Below are 24,083 nucleotides of genomic sequence, written 5' to 3'. Positions count from 1 at the left end.
AAGGATGGAATTAGAGTAAGTTAGCAACAATCTCATCAGTTTCATGGAGAAGGCCTGATTGTCATAAGTGAGACTAAAGTCAAGAATAAAAGAAGAGAGATCATGACAGAAGGTGAGAGAAACAAACCCAGCTGCAAAATCTCCCTAATTCTATTCCTTGATGTTCCCACTCTTGTCCTGGTTTCTGAAGCTCTTTCTTGATTCCATGAGAAACACTCTTTAGTTACATATGCCAATAAATCACAAACTAACTTTTTAAGCTAGTTGACTTATGTGTATATACTCTGAAAATGAAAGAATCAAGTGATTAAACAATATGTTATTTATTTCAGTAAGAAATTCTAACATTGATAGGTCATCTATATGCCTCAAGTAGAAACACAGATATTATCCATCTTCGATCAGATGTTCCTTAATTTCAAGAACAATGTAAAATGAACATATACTAGTGCTTTGATTAAAATAAATTCTATACAAATGAGCCCACAAAAACTGCCACATACATTCTTAGGAATGTATGGGATGATGGAAATGAGATAAAGTCTTCTAAATGGAGATAAAATCCAAAGTCTTTGCAGTTCTGACATAGAGTACAAAATCAAAATACCTGAGCACCCACCTAGATTAAGCTATATTGTCCAAAAATGCAGTTTATAGTACAATAATCACATAATCCAAAAAGGAACCTGGTTAAAAAGGATAAAAACTTTCAGTTAGATATATTATTATAGACAAGACAGCTTTGGTGTCTGTCAGATTTAGCAGAACTACTGGCAGCAGAGCAAAATGAATAATCAATAATGCTTAAAATGTTGTCGTTGGAAAAATCGTTCCCATATCAAATGAAATTTATCTTCAGAAAAGGATAACAATATAAAAATTATTCTATTTTGATTGATAATTATTAAAGGTCTCTAAGATACTCTAATATTGAAATTTTAAAAATAGGCCATAAAAAATTTAACTAAAATCATCTATCTGTAATATGAGAATGTACAGCTTTATGGAAAATAACCACTTCAAAAACCACTGTTTACCCTCTGCTGACTGGCATTTTTAAGAAATTCAATTCACCATAGCAACCTGTCTTAACACCAGCAGATAAGTACAGGCTATATTTAGATATGATTGCTTTCCAGACGGCAATCCTGCCTTTCCTTCATATTTAATGTTATGATCCAAGAGACCAAAATATCATTCAATCAGACTGTAGTGTGAAGACAAGTATACTCAAGGGATGAGGCTGTGTTTCAGAACTATGATGAGAACAGCTTCCAAAGGTGTTATGATTTGTAAAGAAGTATATATATATATGTAAATAAAATTTTTACATCTAAAAAATTTACAACTAGATGCAATACTATTTTGCCAAATTTTATCTTTGTTCTTAAACATTAAATACTGTCATCAAATGCTAATGATTTGTACTATCAAAATACATTTCAGCTAGGAGGGTTTTGTTATTATTTAATTAGTATGCGACACTTCCAATTTGGAATCTTCTAATTAAACAAGAAAAAAATTTTTACCCAAAAGCAATCCTTTACAGATTATGTATAACAAGAGCAGTAGTAATATAAGACAAGTAATACAATACACTACATGAAAGATTAATTGATGAAAATGCTATTGTTACAAAACTACCCTGGATGTATTTGTTCTTTATAATCTTTGTAATGATAGTGAAAAGAATTTCTATTTCACTAATAAGCAACACAGTTTACTTCACCAGGTATCAAGTATCATGATAATCATAGTAATAATTACAGAGAGTACCTTTTATTTTTCTTTACTCTCTAGATTAGCTGCATCAAAATTATTAAAGACGAAAGAAGTGAAGTTCAATTAGAAATACTAAGAACATATTTCTCACATCCATTAAGACAGCTATTATTTAAAAAATGAAAATAAAAACCAACAGAAAAGTGTGTATTGATGAGGAACTGGAGAAATTGGAATATATATGCACTGCTGGAGGGAATATAAGTTGTTGCAGTCACTACAGAAAACACTATAGCAGTTCTTCAAAACCTTAAAAACAGAATTACCATACGATATAGCAATTCCACTTCTGGGTATATATCCAAAAGAACTGAAATCAGCAGCTCAATGAGATATTTGCATACTCATTTTCAGAGCAGCATTATTCACAACAGTTAAGAGGTAGAAGCAACTCAGTGCCCATCAATGTATGAATAAGTAAACAAACTGTGATATATATATACATAATGGTATATTATTCAACCTTAAAAGGAAAGAGATTCTGACACATGATAGAACTCACTTGAGACAACTGTGTTAACTAAAAGACAAAAAGTCACAGAAATACAAATATTGTATGATGCCACTTATAAGAGTCCTACAGTATCCCAAAATTATTGAAACAAAAAGAACTGTGGTTGCCAGAGGCTGGGGAGAGAGGAAAATAGGGAGTTAATGTTTAATGAATTTTTGTTACAGTTCTCCAAGATGAAAAACTCTAGGAGAGCTTGCAAAGGTGTGTATATCCTTAACATGACTGAACTACACACTCAAAATTGGCTAAGACAGTAAATTTCATGTGATGTTTATTTTACCACAGTTTAAAAAAATACCAAGAATATTGACAAGAAGTATTCCTCATCCACAATACAATTTATCCAGAATTTATAATTAAGATCTCTCCTATTTCACTGAATCATCCTTTCTTAAAAATCACAAGAGGTAACTCAGGAAAATCTTTTCAAAATCTTGACATCACTGGAACAATTGAAAATATACTCTGAGCAACAGAAAGAAAAATAACAAAGACTGGCATAATTGCCAGGTTTTACAAAATTCTTTCCCTATCTGCTCTATGAAAAAAATTACTAATATCCTACATTATGAATTATATTTCTAATATTCAGAGATGGCCAATTCTTCTATGAATTAAACAGTTCTTCCTCCAACTGATTTACACATCACATATATACAACAGACGTAAATTTTTAAGAGTTTTTGCAAATTAAACAAGATATATCCATCTACAACCAAACACACACACACACAATTAGAATCAACACAATGAATAGTAAAATTAAGTGTTCAACTTCTATTAGTCCTTCTCATTCTTATATTTCCTCTCTTGATTATTAAACAGCTTTTAATAATTTCCATAAATGAATCTGAGTTCAAATAATTATCTCTGCTAAATGGTTTATAAGTAAGCAAAAAAAAACCTTAAAGCATAAATATGGTAGTATGTTTTATCTTTCATCTTCACCAAACTATGGAAACTTGAAAGCATTTTTGAGAAATATAACTATAGAGAACACAACTGATATAACTTAAAAGTGTGTTATATACAGTATCTCTTTTTCATATAGTAGTCAGCTCTCCTGCATAGATAACAAGAAGTATAAATGGATTTGTATGATTTAAATAGCATATAACACTCCACTTAAAGAGAACAAAAAGTAATTGTATCATGCTAAGAATAATTCCTTTTATGTATGAAAATTATGTATAACATTAGATATATTTCTAATGTGGTGATATGTGTGGGTATGCTAAGTTGCTTCAGTCGTGTCCAACTCTTTGTGCTCCTATGGGCCGTAGCCCAGATATGTTTCTAATAGGGTGATGACATCAGCTAATTTCACAACACTTTTCAATGTGCCATTGAAGACCACAACTAAAACACGAAGTCTTATAAAACAATTCTAACTGACAAATTATGCATACAACAGAATAAATCATTCTTAAAATATTTATAATCATAAATAGAAGATATATTAGTAAAACAGTTAATTGTTTATTTTGAAATTTAAAATGCATATAAATTACCAATTCAAATAAACATTTTTGCACATTATTAGCAAAAAAATGAAAGGTTCTTCTACTTGGTGTTATATGTAACACCTATAGGACTGCACTAGAAACAAATATTCTTAGAGTAACTACCCAAAGAAGAGAGTTTCTCAGGTATTCCCCTCATCACAATCTTGCTACAAGTCAGATTCCGCTCTCATTATTACAACAGATAAAAAGTCAGCAGCAAGACCAGAAAGTCTTGCTTAAGGATTCACAACTATCTCATTTTTTTTCCTCCTCCCATTCCATCCGTCCTTCATCATGTTCACACAATATAGCTCACTCAGTTCACTCAAGCCCAATAATTACTTTTACTACAATGATTTTACAGATATTTTATACCTTATCTGATTAAGACACTACAATATCACTCCGAGTGTCACACTGACCAAATTAGCCTGGGATCTCCTTGATCTACTTTTTCCTTCTCTCTTTCTAACAGCATTAGTGATTAAAGTACAGTTTTCTTCACACATCAACTCCTTTCATCATCAGGAGCTCAAGTAGGTGAAGCATAATACAAATCTGACAGGCATATTTACATATGGAGCATTCATGTAATATACATATCTTATTTTATTAATATTTTTTATTTGGGACATTTATTGAAATAACATATAATTTTAGCAGCCCTTACATTTGTCAGGAAAGAAAGTGAAGTCTCAGTCATGTCTGACTCTTTGTGACCCATGGATTGAAGCCTACTAGAGTACTCATCAAATTCCAGTGATTTTTTGAGAAAGTCCTTTCAGAAAAGTTATTTTTCACGTATTTCCTACTTAATGTTACAACCAAAACAATTCACATAGAACCATATAGTAGTGCACATGAATTAATGAAAAAAGTAATTAATGAACAAAGTAACGAATTATGTCAAGAGTTTGGGAGTCTAGGCCAGAAAAAGAGGTAGCTGGCTTAAAAAAAATCCTTACCCAAGAGATATAAAATATTGCTACAATATAGTAACTCAGAATAAAATATTTCCCATTATAACAACCAAAAAAATAATTATTTTTCCACACCAGGCATTACTTTCTCTAAAGAATTTTACCCAGAAATCTATCTCTAAAAAATGAATCAGTCATTAATAGTATATTTTGACAATTCTTATTAAGTAAAAAGTTCTTTCCCAATCCAAGTGTTAAGGGCAAAGACAAATTCTTGCTCACTGAATTCTTACATTCAACACTAATGCCAAGAGACTAATGCCAACTTAAGGGAATGATGTTGCTAAGATATCTGACTACTTTAAAACAGAGCCTCAAAACTATTTTGTCCACTTGATGTAATAGTGATCTGAGATAAGATTAAAATCATATTTTAGTGATAGATTACCTAACGAATACTATTCTACATTCTAGGAAGAAGTACCAAAGTATTTCAAAATACTATATAACTCATTACTATAATCCATTATTCAAATGTAATTCTCCACAGCTTTTATATCATTGAAGTCCATATAAGCACATTTCCCCCACAAAGAATGTGTTAAAAAGATAAATAATTCTATTGCACCAATAATATACTTTATAAATAAACCATAATGGAATAATTTATTTTATTCATTCAAGTGGATGAAATCTTTCCATGACATTATAAAGCTTCTTTCCATACATTCATGAACATGTTATTCAATATTCACTCACTAGGAATATTTATATCCACATATAATAATTCTATTCTTCATTAAATACTTATAGAATTGGAAGGACAACTTGTCAATCTTCATTACAATAAAAACCATGTAGAAAGAGTACTGACAATTCTTTTAAATGAAGAGAGACATTTTAAAAAGAAAAAAATTTAGAAAGTTGGGATTGGAAACTCATTTCTGAACTCATGAGTTCATTATAATAACTTCAATATTCAATCATTTTCACCATTCTGCCTTATAACTATATTTTTTAAATGATTTGGACCATCATTAAAGGAATCAATAACCTTCAGGTTCAACACATTCTTGTGTTTTATTCCTCACATTTTAAATGAATTACTAGGAAAACTTGTATGAATATAGATTACACATAATGTGGAAGACCAATTTTTTGTTGTAATATATTTTACTGAGTGCATTAAATATCATCAAGGAAAGCATCTGCCAGCACTTGATTTTCTTTCCCTGCTGCCTACAGCTTAACTAGTATTGATTATTTTTTTAATGAAAGAGGATCTTACTGGAAGGATATGTTCCTACAGAAGATAGCATGTATGATTTGGAGTTTAACATATAACTGCAAAAAAGTTGATTCATGAAAGTGACATTATACTCTGATATGAAATATGTTCTGATAAAGAATGGAATTGACTTATGATCAAGAACATTAAAAACTGAAAACTACTGAACTCCTCAAAAATCTTGTGCTACATACAACTTTCAAATGTAAAACATCAGAAATATATTCAATATAGTCAAGTATATTGTTATTATAAATAACTATTTTACATTTTTAATTATACTTACAAATTATTATTGCAAGTTATTAAAAAATGTTTAAAACTGATGTAAACAAATTCAATCTTGCCTCCACAAGCAACTAAACTACTAATTATCTGCCTAGTATCTACTGCCACATTGGTAAGATATCATCACACATTAGTAGATATTCTTTGAAAGTCAATCATTAATCTTATTATCTCTTCTTCTAAAATCTCTTCTATTTCTACACAGAAAGTGTTCCATAACTTCACTTCTGTCGAAACTGTTCTATGTGCTTCATTACATGTAACATAAATTGATAGAAAAGAAGAAATTACTCAACCTGAAATTAGTGCTCAGTTACAACTCTTCTGAGCAAAGTCACACCAAGTTTTAATTTACACTTAATACTGAAAACCAAATACTCACAAAGAAGGATCTTGTACGAGATCTTTGAGATTTATTCCACTGCGATCTTCTGCAAGATTTCTGAAGCAACTATCACTCACTAAACAGGAAAAGGAGAAAGGAAAATTAATTTTTGTTTCCATTTCACTTAATTTACTACTATCCAAAAGGAATTTTGAAATTAAAAATGGTTATTGGGATAAGTCTTTTCTAAACATCAAGAATGATTATTTTGGGGGCCTGGTAGATTAAGCAGAAAATATTAATATTCAATAAAAAAACAATAATCTAAGCACACAGACTTTATATAAATATAATGTATAAAAGAGCGAACATATGGGTCTAAATTTTATTCTTACTTTTACAAAATTAATTTACCAGTCTAGTAGCAAGTCACTGCTTTCACAACAATTAGAGAAAAAAAAAATGATAAACTATGCCCAACATCATATTTTTAAAGGGAATAGAGAACTTTGGATTTAAAAAAAAAAAGGTAAACTAGGAGAAAAGTGACATCTGTTTTTGGGTAAGCTGAGCCCCCTGACTGTTTCATTTCTGAAAGGATTTGCCATTTAAACATAAGAATTAGAGAGAGGAACACTACTAAGAAAAAGAGAAACCAGTATAATTTTTGATAGCTCATGGGCTGGCAGCGACAGACTGGAATCCCATGGGACCCACAAAACATGTGAAAATTTTCTTCTGGGAGATCTGCTGAGGGCTAGGATCGCATAAGAGGATTTGGGGAAAGGAGAAGAGAACAGGACATAGGGCAAATAATGTTCTCTGTAGTGCTGTGGGGGTTAAGAGTTAAAGTCACTCTGTAACAGACTGTGCCTACCATGTCCAGTGTACAATTTCTATTTATCTCCCCTCAATATATTTGCTATCAATCAAAAGCATCCCACCTTGAGAGGGAAGATGAGTGAAAGGGGGAAGAAGCCAAATGGTAGAGTAAAATCTCTAACAATTTCACAGCACATTAGCACAAAGCCATAGCAGAAAGAAATGACTGCAACACAATAGGTCTGGCCCTTAAGATATGTAAAACCAGAGGCAGACTGAATATATCTAAACCTGTCACTCAAACCACCCAGTTCAACTTGTGGTTGAGTTGAGACGGTTAACACTTCATCATTTCTTTCTAATATAACATTGAGAGAAAGTAATATTTACATCAATTTCTATGATCATATGATAAACAGTATTTGACACAAAATACCATAAAGAGCACAGTATGTGACCAATACCAGTTGAAAAAATACTGTATATGTTAACCCACAGATGATAAAGAATTCAAAGACAAGGACTTGAAGAAAAATCTAAAGAAAACCGTAAGTTAAAAAATAGAAAAACGTTCACAGTAGATGAAAATAGGAACATTTCAACAGAGAATTAAAATCTATGCAAAAGAATCTAACAGTAATTTTAGAACTGAGAAATACACTATTTGAAATTAAGAAATCTGTGGCTGAATTTTATAGCTGACTCAATACAGCAAAACACAGCATTAGTGAACTTGAAGAGATCAGCAGAAAACATCCAAACTGAAGCAAAAAGAGAAAAAAAAAATAAACATGAGACATGCTGGAATCAAACAGCCAATGAGACTATAGCTGAAAAGAGAATGAGGAAGATGCAATATTTTCAGAAAAAACAGTTAAGAACATTCCAAAACTGATATAATACATTACTCAATGACCCAGGGACTATAGCCAAGTCTGTACTGGAAAATGTGAAAGAAAATCACACTTAGCAGTCAAACTGCTGAAAATCAAAGATAACAACAAAATCTTACAAACAGCAAGGACACATCACCTTCTAAGGAAAAACAATAAAACTTACAGCTGAGTATCAAACATAAACTATGGAACAGAGAAGACAATAGAACAATATAGTTAAAATGCTGGGGGAAAAATCTAGAATGTAAGTCTATACCTTGATTAAACATCCATCCTAAAATTAAAGATGAACTAAAACTCTACTCATATTTTAGGATAAATATTAAGTGATTATTTCCTATATTATGGTAAAATTATATTATATGGTTAAATATATGCTATATACATATGTTAAATGCTATATATATAACATATGCTAACATATGTTAGCATAAATATTAAGCAACTATTTCCTATTTTAATTTAACAGTTTCATTATGTCTCTCAGCCAATTCAAATCTCCTTAAGGAGCAAGAAGAATATAACACTTGCCTTGCTCCTTTCAAAGATCCATTACCTAATATTTTATTTGGATTTTATATTCCCTTTTCTTACAGCTCAAAATTATAAGCTCTCTAAATCTGAACTGCCTCTGGTACAAATGATAAATGCATTAAATGATGCATTTAAACGATGGATCTGAAGTTGAAATCAAGTTTGTATTCTTTTTATTAAATGCAAAAAGATATCCCTCACCTTTTCTTCACAATGAGATAAGCAATTTTGATCAATATATAATTTTTTTTCCATATTTGACAGACACTGATATCAGCCTATTGATTTGAGACAAATTCTGTTTTTCTTAATTTTAACACAAATACTCATTATTACATTATTTCCTAATTAGAGCCAAGTGGAAAAAAATAAAATGTTGCCACATGATAAGAAAAGTTGGTTTCCAGTTGAGCTGAACTTGAAGCAATAATATATTATATCAAAACATTTGTTCTCATAAAGTTTCTTGCCCAGTTTGGAAAATATGAGAGCTTAGTTACAAACTTCAAGAACCTGAAAGTTTTGAAGGCTTAATTAAAAGAGAATAAACCTTCGCTCCTATAAAGGCTTGTTAAGACAGCTATCGAAATGAGTTTTGCTAAAGGAGGTAAATACTTTCTGAAGTTCATACCACATCCAAATTTTAAGTTAAAAAGAATAAACAATCTAAATATCAATACTTTTTCAACAAATATTCCAAACCTTTACCCGCATAATATATGTATTAAGATATATTTCAACAACGCAACAAATTTTGGTTTTGAATTATAAATAACAACATGGTACATTTTCAGAAACTAGTGAATGTACTTCTTTCATATGTACATCACACGCAAATCAACCAGTTTGGTCATCACATTTTTCTGTTCTTCTGTGCCTCAGTATATGCCAACCAAAAGAATTATTATCCTTTTTGCTCCAATGATTAATAAACACCACAAAATTAAGAACTGGGTCTTGGGGGCACACATATCTTTCAAGAAAATGTCAGTTTCTCTAATCACAGTGTGAAAGTTTAGTGGAAAAATGTCAGTATGTTGTAATTTTAAAATATGTCAAGAAATACGAGCACTTAATTTGCTTTATTTTGAAAATATATCATATAGTTTAATTAATAACTGGTATGAAAAATTAACTCCATAATTCTTGGTTTCATTCTAAAACAAATCTCTAATGTACATTTTTTGTTATTTAGATGAAAGTCACGTAACACACAATTTGGAAGTGGACAATTCAGGGACATTTAGTTTATTTACAAGGCTGTGCATCTCCACCTCTGTTTCCAAAACATTTTCTTTATCCCAGGAGAAAACCTGGTACACATTAAACAGCAAGTTCCCATTCTTCCTTCCCCTCCCCCAACCCCTGGCAACCACCAATCCGGGTTTTGGTCTCTATGGATTTAATTATCCTAGATATTTCATACAAATGGAAACATAAAATACATGACTTTTTGTGTCTGGATTCTTTCACTGAGCATAGTGTTTTCAAGGTTCATCCATGTACAGAGAAAAATCATTCCTCTTTACAGTTAATAATACTTCACTGCATGTATGTGCCACTTTTGTTTATCCATTAATCCTTTGTTGGCTATATGAGCTGCTTCCACCTTTTAGTTATTGTGAATAGGCTAAATGAGCATGCATGTACAAATATTTCTTTGAGTGCCTGTTTTCAATTCTTTGCAGTATATCCCTAGAAATGGAATTGTGGGATTATATGGAAATTTCATGTTTAATTTTTTGCAAAATTGTTTTCCAAAGCAGTTGCACTATTTTACATTCCACCAGCAATACAGAAGGATTCCTTTCGCCCACAATCACAGACATTATTGTCTTTTTTAATTATGTAATAATAGTGGGATACAAAGTATTATCTCATTGTGGTTTGGATGATACTTCCCTTAAAACAAATGATGTTCAGCATTATTTCATGTGTCTGTTGGATATTTGCATATTTCTTTGGAGAAATGTGTATTTAAGTTCTTTGTACACTGTTATTGTTTAAGGTTGTTGATATATAAGATGTCTTTATATGTTCTGGATATTAGAACTAGATATATTTACAAATACTTTCTCCTCTCCTGTGGTTTATCCTTATGGTCTCTAGACAATGTTTTTAAATGTACAAATTCAATATATCTATTTTTTCTTTGACAGTTTGTGATTTGGTGTCTTATTTAAGAAACCACTGCCAAATCCAAGATCATGAAAAAGGTCTCTTTTATTTTTCTCTAATAATTTCATAACTTTAACACATATTTAGGTCTTTTATTTATTTTCAGTTAATGTTTGTACATGGTATGAAGGGAAGAGTCTAGCTTCATTCTTTCACATATGGGTATCTAGTTATTTCAGTATCATTTCTTAAAGAGAATGTTCTTTCCCCATTGAATGGTCTTGGCATTCTTCTGAAAAATGAAATAATCACAGACACAAGAGGTTATTTCTGGACTCAATTCAATACTATTGATCTATATCTCTACCCTTAAGTTATTATCACACTGTTTCTACTACTGCAGCTTTGTAATTTTTAAATTGGGAATTGTGAGTCCCCCAACATTTTCTTTTTTCAAGATATTTTTGGCTACTCAGCATGTCTTAAAATTCCGTATGAATATAAGGATTCGAATCAGTTTCTCAGAACAAATTCTGTCCCCATTTTAAGTAGATTCATTTTAAGATGCATTTAACTATTACCAATTATCTATCCTCATTACCAGTTTATGTTTTTCTCCATGTCTAAGTCCTACCATTTTCTACTCTCTAGGAAAAAAAGTTTCCTGAATTTTCCTAAAAAGGATGCAAACTAAGTACACAGAACTACTGAACAAACTAAAAAAATAAAAACTGTCATAATAGAAACTTAGTAATTTTGTTAACGTATCCAACCAAAAATTACAAGTCAAAATAATCAGTTCAGTTCAGCTCAGTCGTGTCTGACTCTTTACGGCCCCATGAACTGCAGCATGCCAGGCCTCCCTGTCCATCAAAAACTCCCAGAGTTTACTCAAACTCATGTCCATTGAGTCGGTGATGCCATCCAGCCATCTCATCCTCTGTCGTCCCCTTCTCCTCCTACCTTCAATCTTTCCCAGCATCAGGGTGTTTTCAATTGAGTCAGTTCTTCGCATCAGGTGGCCAAAGTATTGGAGTTTCAGCTTCAGCATCAGTCCTTCCAATGAATACACAGGACTGATTTACTTTAGGATAGACTGGTTGGATCTCCCTGCAGTCCAAGGGACTCTCAAGAGTCTTCTCCAACACCACCGTTCAAAAGCATCAATTCTTCAGAGCTCAGCTTTCTTTACAGTCCAACTCTCACATCCATACATGACTACTAGAAAAACCACAGCCTTGACTAGACAGACCTTTGTCAGCAAAGTAATGTCTCTGCTTTTTTTTTTTAATTGGAGGCTAATTACTTTACAATATTGTAATGGTTTTTGCCATACATTGACATGAATCAGCCATGGATTTACATGTGTTCCCCATCCCGATCCCCCCTCCAGCTTCCCTCCCCATCCCATCCCTCTGGGTCTTCCCAGTGCACCAGCCCTGAGCACTTGTCTCATGCATCCAACCTGGGCTGGTGATCTGTTTCATCCTTGATAGTATACTTGTTTCAATGCTATTCTCTCAGAACATCCCACCCTCACCTTCTCCCACAGAGTCCAAAGTCTGTTCTGTACATCTGTGTCTCTTTTTCTGTTTTGTGTATAGGGTTATCGTTACCATCTTTTTAAATCCCATATATATGCGTTAGTATATTATGTCACTGCTTTTTAATAGCTGTCGAGGTTGGTTATAACTTTTTTTCCAAGGAGCAAGCATATTTTAATTTCATGGCTGCAGTCACCATCTGCAGTGATTTTGGAGCCCCCCAAAATTAAGTCAGTCACTGTTTCCACTGTTTCCCCACCTACTTGCCATGAAATGATGGGACCAGATGCCATGATCTTAGTTTTCTGAATGTTGAGCTTTAAGCCAACCTTTTCACTTTCCTCTTTCACTTTCAAGAGGCTCTTTAGTTCTTCTTCACTTTCTGCCATAAGGGTGGTGTCATCTGCATATCTGAGGTTATTGATACTCTCCCAGCAATCTTGATTCCAGCTTGTGCTTCATCCAGCCCAGTGTTTCTCATGATGTACTCTGCATGTAAGTTAAATAAGCAGGGTGAAAATATACAGCATTGAAGTATTCCTTTCCCTATTTGGAACCAGTCTGTTGTTCCATGTCCAGTTCTCTCTGTTGCTTCCTGACCTGCATATAGATTTCTCAAGAGGCAGGTCAGGTGGTCTGGTATTCCCATCTCTTTCAGAATTTTCCACAGTTTGTTGTGATTCACACAGTCGAAGGCTTTGGCATAGTCAATAAAGCAGATATTTTTCTGGAACTCTCTTGCTTTTTTGATGATACAATGGATGTTGGCAATTTGATTTCTGGTTCCTCTGCTGTTTCTAAATCCAGCTTGAACATCTGGAAGTTCACGGTTCACGTACTGTTGAAACCTGGCTTGGAGAATTTTGACCATTACTTTACTCACGTGTGAGATGAATGCATTTGTCCGGTATTTCCTAAGGCCCACTCAACTTTGAATTCCAAGATGTCTAACTCTAGTGAGTGATCATACCATCATGATTATCTGGGTAATAAATATCTTTTTTTGCATAGTTCTGTGTATTCTTGCCTCCTCTTCTTAATATTCTGCTTCTGTTAGGTCCACGCCATTTCTGTCCTTTATTGTGCCCATCTTTGAATGAAAAGTTCCCTTGGTATCTCATTTTCTTGAAGAGATCTTGTCTTTCCCATTGTATTGTTTTCCTATATTTCTTTGCACTGATCATTGAGGAAGGCTTTCTTATCTCTTCTTACTATTCTTTGGAACTCTGCATTCAAATGGGTATATCTTTCCTTTTCTCCTTTGCCTTTTGCTTCTCTTCTTTCCTCAGCTATTTTTAAGGCCTCCTCAGACAACCATTTTGCCTTTTTGCACTTCTTTTTCTTAGGAATGGTCTTGATCCCTGCCTCCTTTACAATGTCACTCACCTCCGTCGATAGTTCTTCAGGCGCTATGTCTATCAGATCTAATCCCTTGAATCTATTTGTCACTTCCACTGTATAATCACAAGGGATTTTATTTAGGTCACGCCTGAATGGTCTAGTGGTTTTCCCTACTTTGTTCAATTTAAGTCTGAATTTGGCAATAAGGAGTTCATGATCTGAGCCACAGTCAGCTTCTGGTCTTGTTTTTGCTGACTCTATAGAGCTTCTCCATCTTTGGCTGCATAGAATATAATCAATCTGATTTTGGTATTGACTGGTGATCAATACATCACATCTGGTGATGTCCAAGTGTAGAGTCTTCTCCTGTGTTGTTGGAAGAGGGTGTTTGCTATGACCAGTGCGTTCTCTTGGCAAAACTCTATTGATCTTTGCCCTGCTTCACTCTGTACTCCAAGGCCAAATTTGCCTGTTACTCCAAGTATTTTTTGACTTCCTACTTTGGCATTTCAGTCCCCTATAGTGAAAAGGATATTTTTTTGGGTGTTAGCTCTAGAAGGTCTTGTAGGTCTTCAAAAAACCATTCAACTTTAGCTTTTTCAGCATTACTGGTTGGGGCATAGACTTGGGTTATTATGATATTGAATGGTTTGCCTTGGAAACGAAGAGAGATCATTCTGTCGTTTTTGAGACTGTAGCCAAGTACTGCATTTCGGACTCTTTTTGACTATGATGGCTACTCCATTTCTTCTAAGGGATTCTTGCCCACAGTAGTAGATATAATGGTCATCTGAGTTAAATTCACACATTCCAGTCCATTTTAGTTCACTGATTTCTAAAATGTTGATGTTCACACTTGCCCTCTCCTGTTTGACCACATCTAATTTGCCTTGATTCATGGACCTAACATTCCAGGTTCCTATGCAATATTATTCTTTACAGCATTAGACTTTACTTCCATCACCAGTCACATCCACAACTGGGTGCTGTTTTTGCTTTGGTTCCGTCTCTTTATTCTTCCTGGAGTTATTTCTCCACTGATCTCCAGTAGCATATTGGGCACCTACCGATCTCGGGAGTTCATCTTTCCTTGTCCTATCTTTTTGCCTTTTCATACTGTTCATGGGGTTCTCAAGGCAAGAATACTGAAATGGTTTGCCATTCCCTTCTCCAGTGGACCACGTTTTGTCAAAACTCTCCACCATGACCCATCTGTCTTGGGTGGCCCTACACGGCATGGCTCACGGTTTCATTGAGTTAGACAAGGCTGTGGTCCATGTGATCAGATTGGTTAGTTTTCTGTGACTGTGGTTTTCAGTCTGTCTTCCCTCTAATGGAGAAGGATAAGAGGCTTATGGAAGCTTCCATAATAATGCTAATGCTGATACTCAAAAGTTATACTATGATAGTCATTTCACAACTACCAATGTTGCTTTAATCTTAAGTAATTCCAAGCTGTTGTGCATTGCTGTCAAAAAGTAACATCCCATTCTGGGAAAAGTTAAAAAAAAGATGCAAAATCTGCTTTCCCATATTTGCAACATATGTTTTCTGAGTACAAGCTACAGTTTGAGTAGCAGTTTTTGGATATGACTCAAGGGGAAAAAGAAATTTTTTCGTATTTCAAAATTCACTTAATAATTGTTCAACTAAGGGGTTTCCACCTTATCTTCAACTGTACATTGATTATTATGCAAATTACCACACTATACAGAGCTAATCAATGCAATTCCTAGCACATACATTAGTGTAACATATGTCCATGGCTATGCACAGAAGAACACAAATTATAGAACTGATTTATGCTCTCCTCTGTTTTTCTTATATCTCTGACTAAGTCCCATTATCAAAACTCAAATTATGAGGAAAACTTCCAAATATCTTCATTCATCCTCATATATGTTCACCTACCAACCCTAGGCAATGAGAAATCCCTGAGGACTCAGTGGGGGGCCAGAAATACCATGCTCACCCAGCAGTGCCTTGGAGGCCCTATCTATAGAGTATCAAAGGAGGTAAAATGGAGAACCTGACTTCTAACCCTGTGCTTTGCTCAGTCGCTTTAGTTGTGTCCAACTTCTACCCCAGTCCAGCATAAAGAAGAAATGTTTCTCTCCCGTTACCTGCCTGGGTAGTATCTGAATAAGCCAGCTAAAACAGAAGATTTAAATAAGACCCCAGTTCATAGTGTAATACCCCAAAAGTCCAGGTTTCAACAAAAAGTTAGGTCACTATGGATCAATGGAATAGCATAGAGAGCCTAGAAAGAAACCCTCACACCTATGGTCATGGTATAATATCCCAAAAGTCCAGGTTTCAACAAAAAGTTAGTTGTCACTATGGATCAGTGGAATAGCATAGAGAGCCTAGAAAGAAACCCACACACCTATGGTCAATTAATCTCTGACAAAGGAGGCAAGAATATACGATGGAGAAAAAACAGTCTCTACAGCAGTTGATGTTGGAAAAGCAGAACAGCCTCATGTAAATCAATAAGGTTGCAATATTCCCTCACACTATACACAACAATAAAGTCAAAATAGCTTAAAGACTTAAATCTGAAATATGACACCATAAAACTCCTAAAAGAGAACATAGGCAAAACATCCTCTGACATAAATCATACCAATGTTTTCTAGGTCAGTCTCCCAAGAAAACAGAAATAAAAGCAAAAATAAACAAATGGGACCTAATCAAACTTATATCCTTCTGCACAGCAAAGGAAACCATAAACAAAAAGAAAAGACAAACTGAAATATTTGAAAACAGTGTGGCCAACAAGGACTTAATTTCCAAAATATACAGTATGAACAGCCCATATAGCTCAATATTTAAAAAACAAACAACCCAACCATAAAATGAGCTGAAGACCTAAACAGAAATTTCACCAAAAAAGACATAAGATGGCCAACAGGCACATGAAAAGATGTTCAGTATTACTAATTACTAGAGAGATGCAAATGCAAAACTACAATGATATATCATCTCACTCTGGTCAGAATGGCCATTGTTTAAAAGTCTACATGTAAGAAATACTGGAGAGGGTGTGAGGAAGCCCTCCTACAGAGTTGCCAGAGTTGCTGCATGATCCAGGAATCCCAGTTCTGGGCATATATTTGGACAAAACTCTAATCTGAAAAGACACATGCACCCCAGTGTTCACAGCAGCACTATTTACAATAACCAAGATATGGAAGCAACCTAAATGTCCACTAACAGATGCATGGATAAGGAAGGTGTCATTCACACACACACACACACACACACACACACACACACACGCATGCAATGGAATGCTAATCAGTCATTAAAAAGAATGAAAATAATGCCATCTGCAGCAACATAGATGGACCTAGAGATTATCATATTAAGTGAGGCGAATCAAAGAAAAATAGCATATATCACTTATATGTGGACTCTAAAAATGAACTTATTTACAAAACAGAAATAGACTCATAGAAAACAAACTTATGGTTATTAAAAGGGGTGGGGGGGTGATAAATTAGGAGCTTCGGATTAGCAAATACAAACTACTACATATAAACTGTATAAACAACAGCAAGGTCCCCTGTATAGTACAGGGAACCATATTCAGTCTGCTGTAATCAATCATAATGGACAAGAATATGAAGTATATATATATATATGTATATATTTGAATCACTTTGCTGTACACCAGAAACTAACACAGTACATCAACTATATTTCAAGAAAAAAAACAAACAAACAGATGAGTCAATTGTCATTAAAAAAAAAGGAAACAAGAAGATCTAAAACTGAATCAAGAAAGATAACTGATAGGTGCCAACACCAAAATGGAAAAAATGTTTAATCAGAGAAAAACAGACCAACAAATAAATAAACAAAGCCTCAAGCCCCTATGGGATAATAACAAAAGACCTAACTTTCCTATCATCTGAGTCTTAAAGGAGAGGAGAAAATGTGCAGGGCTGACAAGGTATTTGAAGAAATAATGGCTAAGAACTTCCCAAATTTGGCAAAAGACACAAATATACAGATGCAACATGCTGAGCAAACTTCAAACAGGATAAACAATAAAATGTATACAAAGGCAAATCATAGCCAAACTTCTGAAAACTAGAGACAGGGAAAACATCGTGAAAACGGTGAGAGAGAAACGACACCTCACCAACAGCAGAAAAACAATGCAAATGGCAGCATTGGAAGTGAGGGAGGCCAGAAGGAAGACCCTTCTCAAATGTTCAAATAAAAGAACTATGAACTTGCATCTTATATCCAGTGAAAATATCCTTTAGAGGTGAAGAAGCAATTATAACATTTTCAAATGAAGTAAAACCAAGGAAATTTGTGAGCAGCATATTTACCCTAAAGAGCTAGATCTGAGAAAAGATAAATTAACAAACCTCTTATTAGAATGACAAAGAAAAAAAAATAGAAGACACAAATTACCCATATCAGGAATAAAACAGGAGATATATGACTACAGACTTCATAGAAATCAAAATAACAAAGGAATCCTCCAAACAACTCTAAAGACATTAAATTTAGCAACATAAAGAAAATAGACCAATTTCTCAAAAAGCACAGACTACTACAACTCACCCAATATGATATAAATAATTTGAAGAGTTCTACAACTATTAATAAAATTGAACTTAGACAATTTAAAATCTCCCCAAACAAGAATCTCTAGTCTGGGAAGACTTCAATGGAAAATTTGCCAAATATCTACAGAACAATTAATACCCATTCTATATCATCTCTTCCAGAAAACAAGTAGAGGGAAAACTTCCAAATTGATTTTATAAAGACACTATTACCCTGATGTAGAAACCAAAGACCAAAAAAAAAAAAAAAAAAAAAACAACAATAAAAACTCTACAAATGTTTCCTATGTGAATACAGACTCAAAAGATCCTTAAGCAAATGTTGGCACACAGCACTCAACAATATACAAAAATTACACAACATGATCAAATGGGATTTATTCCATGGATGCAAGACTGTTTTAAAATTTGAAAAACAATTAATGTAATCCCATATAGTAACAGGTTAAAGTACAATCACATAATCATTGAATTGAGGCAGAAAAAACATTTTACAACATTTAGCATCCCTCCGTGATTAAAAAAAAAAAAGGAGTAAAAGGGAAACTCATCAACTTGATAAACAGCATTTATAAAAATCTTCAGCTAACACCATTCTCAATGGCAAAAAGACTGAATGCTTTTCTCTAAAGGTCAGGAACAAAATGAAGATGTCTGCTTTCATCACTCATAATGAATGAAGTAATGGATGATTTAGCCAGTACAAGAGGCAATAATAAGCAACAAAAGCCATATAGATTAGAAAGATAGAAGTAATGTATCCTATCCCTAATTACAGATAACATTATCATGATAATGTTATCATCAACACAGAAGACCTACCAAGAACTCCTAAAACTAAAAAGTGAGTTCATCAAGATCTTAGGATATACTATCAACATATAAAAATCAACTGTATTTCTACGTACTAGCTATGAAAACATTATCTTAAAGTTACAATATAATACCATTTACAACTGTTCAAAAGAAAATGAAATACTCATAAGTGCATCTAACAAATCTTGTATAGGACTTGTATACTGAAAATTACAAAAGGCTAGTGAAGAAAATCAAAGATCTGATAGGTTAGAGGTTAGATAGGATAGAGGTTAGATCTCCCCCAGGGGATCCCCCTGACCCAGGGACTGAAACCACGGCTCCTGCGTTGGCAGGCGGACTCTTCACAGCTGAGCCAGGCAAGTCGGCATGCCTACCTAGGAAAACAGGATAAAATATAGACATCATCATTAGCAGCTGAATTTATGCTGGGGGCATATTTTAAGTCTCAACTTCATCTGTGGTAAGTCTCAGTCCACCTCTTCTGTCCGGATCCTACTGGCAGTTACATTAAATATAAATAGACTAAAATTCCAATTGAAACACTATAGTTGTCAGTTTGTATAAAACTGAACAAAACCTAATTATATGCTACACACAAAAATCACATCTTAAATATAGAGACCAAGCGAGGCTGAAATAAAAGGATAGATAAAGATCTGCCATGCAAACTCTTATATGATAATAGCAACTCCACTTCCCAGCATATATCCAAGTACTGAAAATAAGATCTTGAAGAAATATTTGTACACCTGTGTTCAAAGCAGCATTGTTAACATTAGCCAAAAGGTGGACGCATCCCAAATGTCCATTGGCAGTTGAATGCATAAATAAAGTGTGGTATATGCATAGAATGGAAGATTATTCAGCCTTAAAAAAGAAATAAAATTCTAATGCAAGCTACAACATAGATAAACCCTGAGATACTAGGCTAAATGAAACAAATATGAGATTCCTAGAGTATAGAAATAGTATAAAAGTATAGAAACAGAAAGTAGAACCATGTTTGCCAGAGGATAAGGGTATGAGAAAATGGGGAATTGTTGCTTAATGAGTATAGAGATTTAGTTTTGCAAAATGAAAAGTTCCTGAGATAGTTTGCACAGCAATATGAATATATACTTAAAAATGGTTAAGATGTGAATTTTGTGTTGCATACTTTACCATAATTAAAAATCTTAAAAGTGAATTATATAAAGTTTTTAAAAAACGTAAACTGGATCATGCCAGCCTTCCAAAACCTCCCAGTATACTTTAAATAAAATTAAAATTTTAAGAAAAAGACTTAAAACTACAATAAATGTATATGTCTTTCTTTCAGTTATATATGCTCCTTCATTTGTATTAAGGATCTTTTAGTTTTTACAGGAAATCATGAAACCAAATATCAACAGGGGCTTTCCAACTCTTTTATGAACCCATGGACTGTAGCCTGCCTGGCTCCTCTGTCCATGGGATTCTCCAGGAAAGAATACTGGAGTGGGTTGCCCTACTTTTCTCCAGGGGAATCTTCTTGACCCGGGGATCGAATCAGCATCTCTTAAGTTTCCTGCATTGGCAGGCAGAATTTTTACCAGCTGAGCTACCAGGGAAGCCCAAACAACAAAACTCCACTGCACTCAAAAGCAGTTTCAAAACTTAGCTTTCCACATCATCAAATACTTGAAAGCCTATATTAAATCTAAAATGATGTTCAAAGTCAAACTTAGTCTCTGAATAATCTTTGCCCCATAAGCAAGTTCTAGCAGCACCTTTGACATTTTACAGTTTAATAATATGGTAGCAATACACTTTTAAAATTCCAAAGGATAAAAATTTTTTAAAGTAAGTCATACCACTTTAATTTTTAATGTAACCGAGGAAAACAGCTATTGTACATACCTTTCAAAACCATTTGTGCCAAAAACAGATTATCAAACACACACACACACATATCACTTAAGGAATAAAGAAAATAATATGATCCATTCCACCTACATATTTCCTCATCCTTATAACCAATAATCCCCCAGTAAACCCCAACATTTAATCTTTTCTTCTAAGAGGTCATAACTTAATTATCAGACAGAGGATGAGAAGGTTAGATACCATCAACAACTCAATGGATATGAATTTGAGCAAATTCCAGGAGACAGTGGAGGACAGAGGAGCCTGGAATGCTGCAGTCCAGGGGGGTCACAGAGAGTTGGACATGACTTAGCGACTAAGCAACAACAACAAACTTAACCACCAATAGACCCAGAGTTATACTTTTAAATACAAATAGGATAAGCACTGCTTAAACATAAAATCCCGTCAACTGACAAACATTGATTTTAGATAAAATACAATCCTTGAGATGTGATGTAAAGACTAGCTTTTCATAGGGGATTAATGAATTTGGGATCCAAAAGTCTGTATGTATAATGTTTGATATCTACAAGGATAAAAACCAAATAGGTTGGCATAAACTGTGAAAATACCTCAGGAAAGAACCCATGTGAATATCAATTAATTATCAAAGTTTTGATTAGATATATTGCCCAGGGAATTAACTCTAACATGCTGGCATTCCATGTAAAGTCACATTTCTGTCTGACTTTTCTCTTAAGGGAAACAACGTGGCAATGTGCTCTCTGAGTTCCATCCTATCATGTTACCTGGTACTATATTAAAAAGTTATCACATTTTACCAGCAAAAGCTACAATGCATTTTTCTAAGTAACATAATGTGTTTTTTCTTTTGGTTTTGAATCTTCATGATAAAAATTTCCATTTAATACTTAATATCAATGCATTTCCTTGATTCCAGAGATAAAAGCACACAAAAAAAATTCCCTTTTAAATGATATTAATTTTCTCTATCTGATTAAAAATATCTATTGTTGTATATCTATTTCCCTGATTCTGCCTAGCTACAAAGTTTGAATCACAGAGGGGATTATAGTAAAAGAAATTTGACTGCATAATCCATTCCTTTGAGATAAGGATAGCATCAGTAACAACAAAGCAATGACACAAATAAAAACTAACACTTACTGAGTGTTTCCTATTTGTGTCACACCAAATAAAGTGGTTTCTATGCTTTCTATCATTTAAAAGCCATTCTGTAGAGACTTCTGCATAAGTTATAGTTATAAGAGAATATCACTCTCACTTTAAAAATAAGAACATGGTGACTAAACAAAAAAAACATAATTAAAACAGTATATAGAGCTTAGGAGGCAAAGAAATCTAATGAACTAAAATCCAGAAAACAGAAACTAAGAAGAGCTGCTTATAAATGGGGACAAGAAGAAACTAGAAAAACCTTAACAAATACTTAGGGACAAGTGTGGGCCAACAAGGTGGTTAGACTCTCTAGAACCTCAGCCACAAAGACAGTCTGCACCTGCCAGCCAACTCTCCCCATTTTGGCAAGCTGACACCTGAGGGAGTACTAACCATTATAACCTAGTAACTATTAGAGGAAAGAAAGAAGCACTATGCTCAGAAAAACAAAGCAAAACAAGCAAAACACTGAATTTTCAAAATAGCTCTATATAGTCCTCAACCCCTTCAGCCCTCCCTGATCATTACTAGCAAGGAAACAATCAAGAGATGATCACTTTCTGAGGATGGTCATGTTTATCAAAGTATGTGCACCAGAAAGATTTGAAAGAGAGCCATTCAAAAATCTTTTTTAGCTGATGATGGAGAAAGCAAACTCGGTGCTCAGCAATACCAGATGCCTGTGGGTGGTATGAAACACAGAACTTCCATCAAAGAGCTTGACTACTGGCCCATCAAATCTGGCCTTTGTTACAAGAAGGATACCAATGTCAAAAGGCAAATAGTTCAGAAGGCCAAAAATGTGGCACACTCATTTCAAAGGTTACAATGATATACTCAGTCAGTTGATCTGACTGGACAACAAAATCATTAGGAAAAAAGTTATGTGAAGAACCAGTAATTGACCCAAGATGGAGTCAAAGGTCCTTTACCATGAAAAAAACAGGCCAGCTTCTGCTAGGGGCGACAAGTTTGGCAGGCAGGGATGGCTTGTATATCATAAGCATATAGTGCTACATTTTTGACCCAGTTTATGATGGTGGATACATGAGCTACACCCAAAACAATGATGGATCCAAGTGGCTATGGTAGGGACTTGGGCAGCTTAATAAGCAGTTTTATTACAGTTACTCTCATGAAAAAAGAGGTCCTTAGGCTAAGCATCAAGATGAGTGATCATGACCTTCCAAAAAGCAACTGTGATTTGTTTCCATAGCTTGTGGTCTCACCGAGGAATGTGCCTTTAATCTGCTATTCTGAAATCTTACCCAAGTGAAACCACTGTCAACAGCCCACCACTCAGGAAAAATAGAACATGCTTGATTGATCCTTGGGAGTATTGTCTAAAGCAGTGATTGGCTAATTTTTCTGTTTTTTGAGAAGGGCATATAGTAATTATTTCAGATTTTATAAGCCGCACACAATCTCTGGTATATATTCATTTTATTCCTAATGCTTTATTTAAAAAAATGTAAAAAACATTCCCAGGCTCAGGAGCAGTACAAACACAGGCTGCAGACAGATTTGGCACACAGGTTGAAGTTTGCTAACTCCTGGCCCAAGGCAAAGAAAATAACTCAATTTAGCCTATTCATCAGTCCTTACCACAATCGGTCTTCCAGAGCTATCCTTGGAGCTGGAGGGTGGCTGCCACCCAGTGGACACCATCAGCTTTTCACTTAGCTGAATCATCAGTGAACAAGGCACAAACATTTAAGGTTAACTCTGTATACATAATCAGTCCAAGGCCTTTACCCAGAAGGTCAATTCA

At 34.0% G+C, this 24,083-nt stretch overlaps 1 protein-coding gene across 17 annotated transcripts in view; it reads right to left on the bottom strand.

The window, feature by feature from the left end:
- The window catches only part of GPHN (gephyrin), a 520,258-nt gene that overhangs the window by 393,650 nt on the left and 102,525 nt on the right, over positions 1–24,083 (bottom strand). For all 17 annotated transcript variants that reach the window (XM_070469503.1, XM_070469504.1, XM_070469505.1 and 14 more), the window contains exon 2: positions 6,680–6,758. In XM_070469503.1, coding sequence (XP_070325604.1) covers positions 6,680–6,758 — 79 coding nt within the window. The remainder of the gene's footprint in view (positions 1–6,679; positions 6,759–24,083) is intronic.

Source organism: Odocoileus virginianus, chromosome 6, assembly GCF_023699985.2.
Source record: "Odocoileus virginianus isolate 20LAN1187 ecotype Illinois chromosome 6, Ovbor_1.2, whole genome shotgun sequence".
NCBI lineage: Eukaryota > Metazoa > Chordata > Mammalia > Artiodactyla > Cervidae > Odocoileus > Odocoileus virginianus.
Note: the sequence above shows the minus strand (reverse complement) of the source record. Positions and strands in the feature narration are given on the sequence as shown.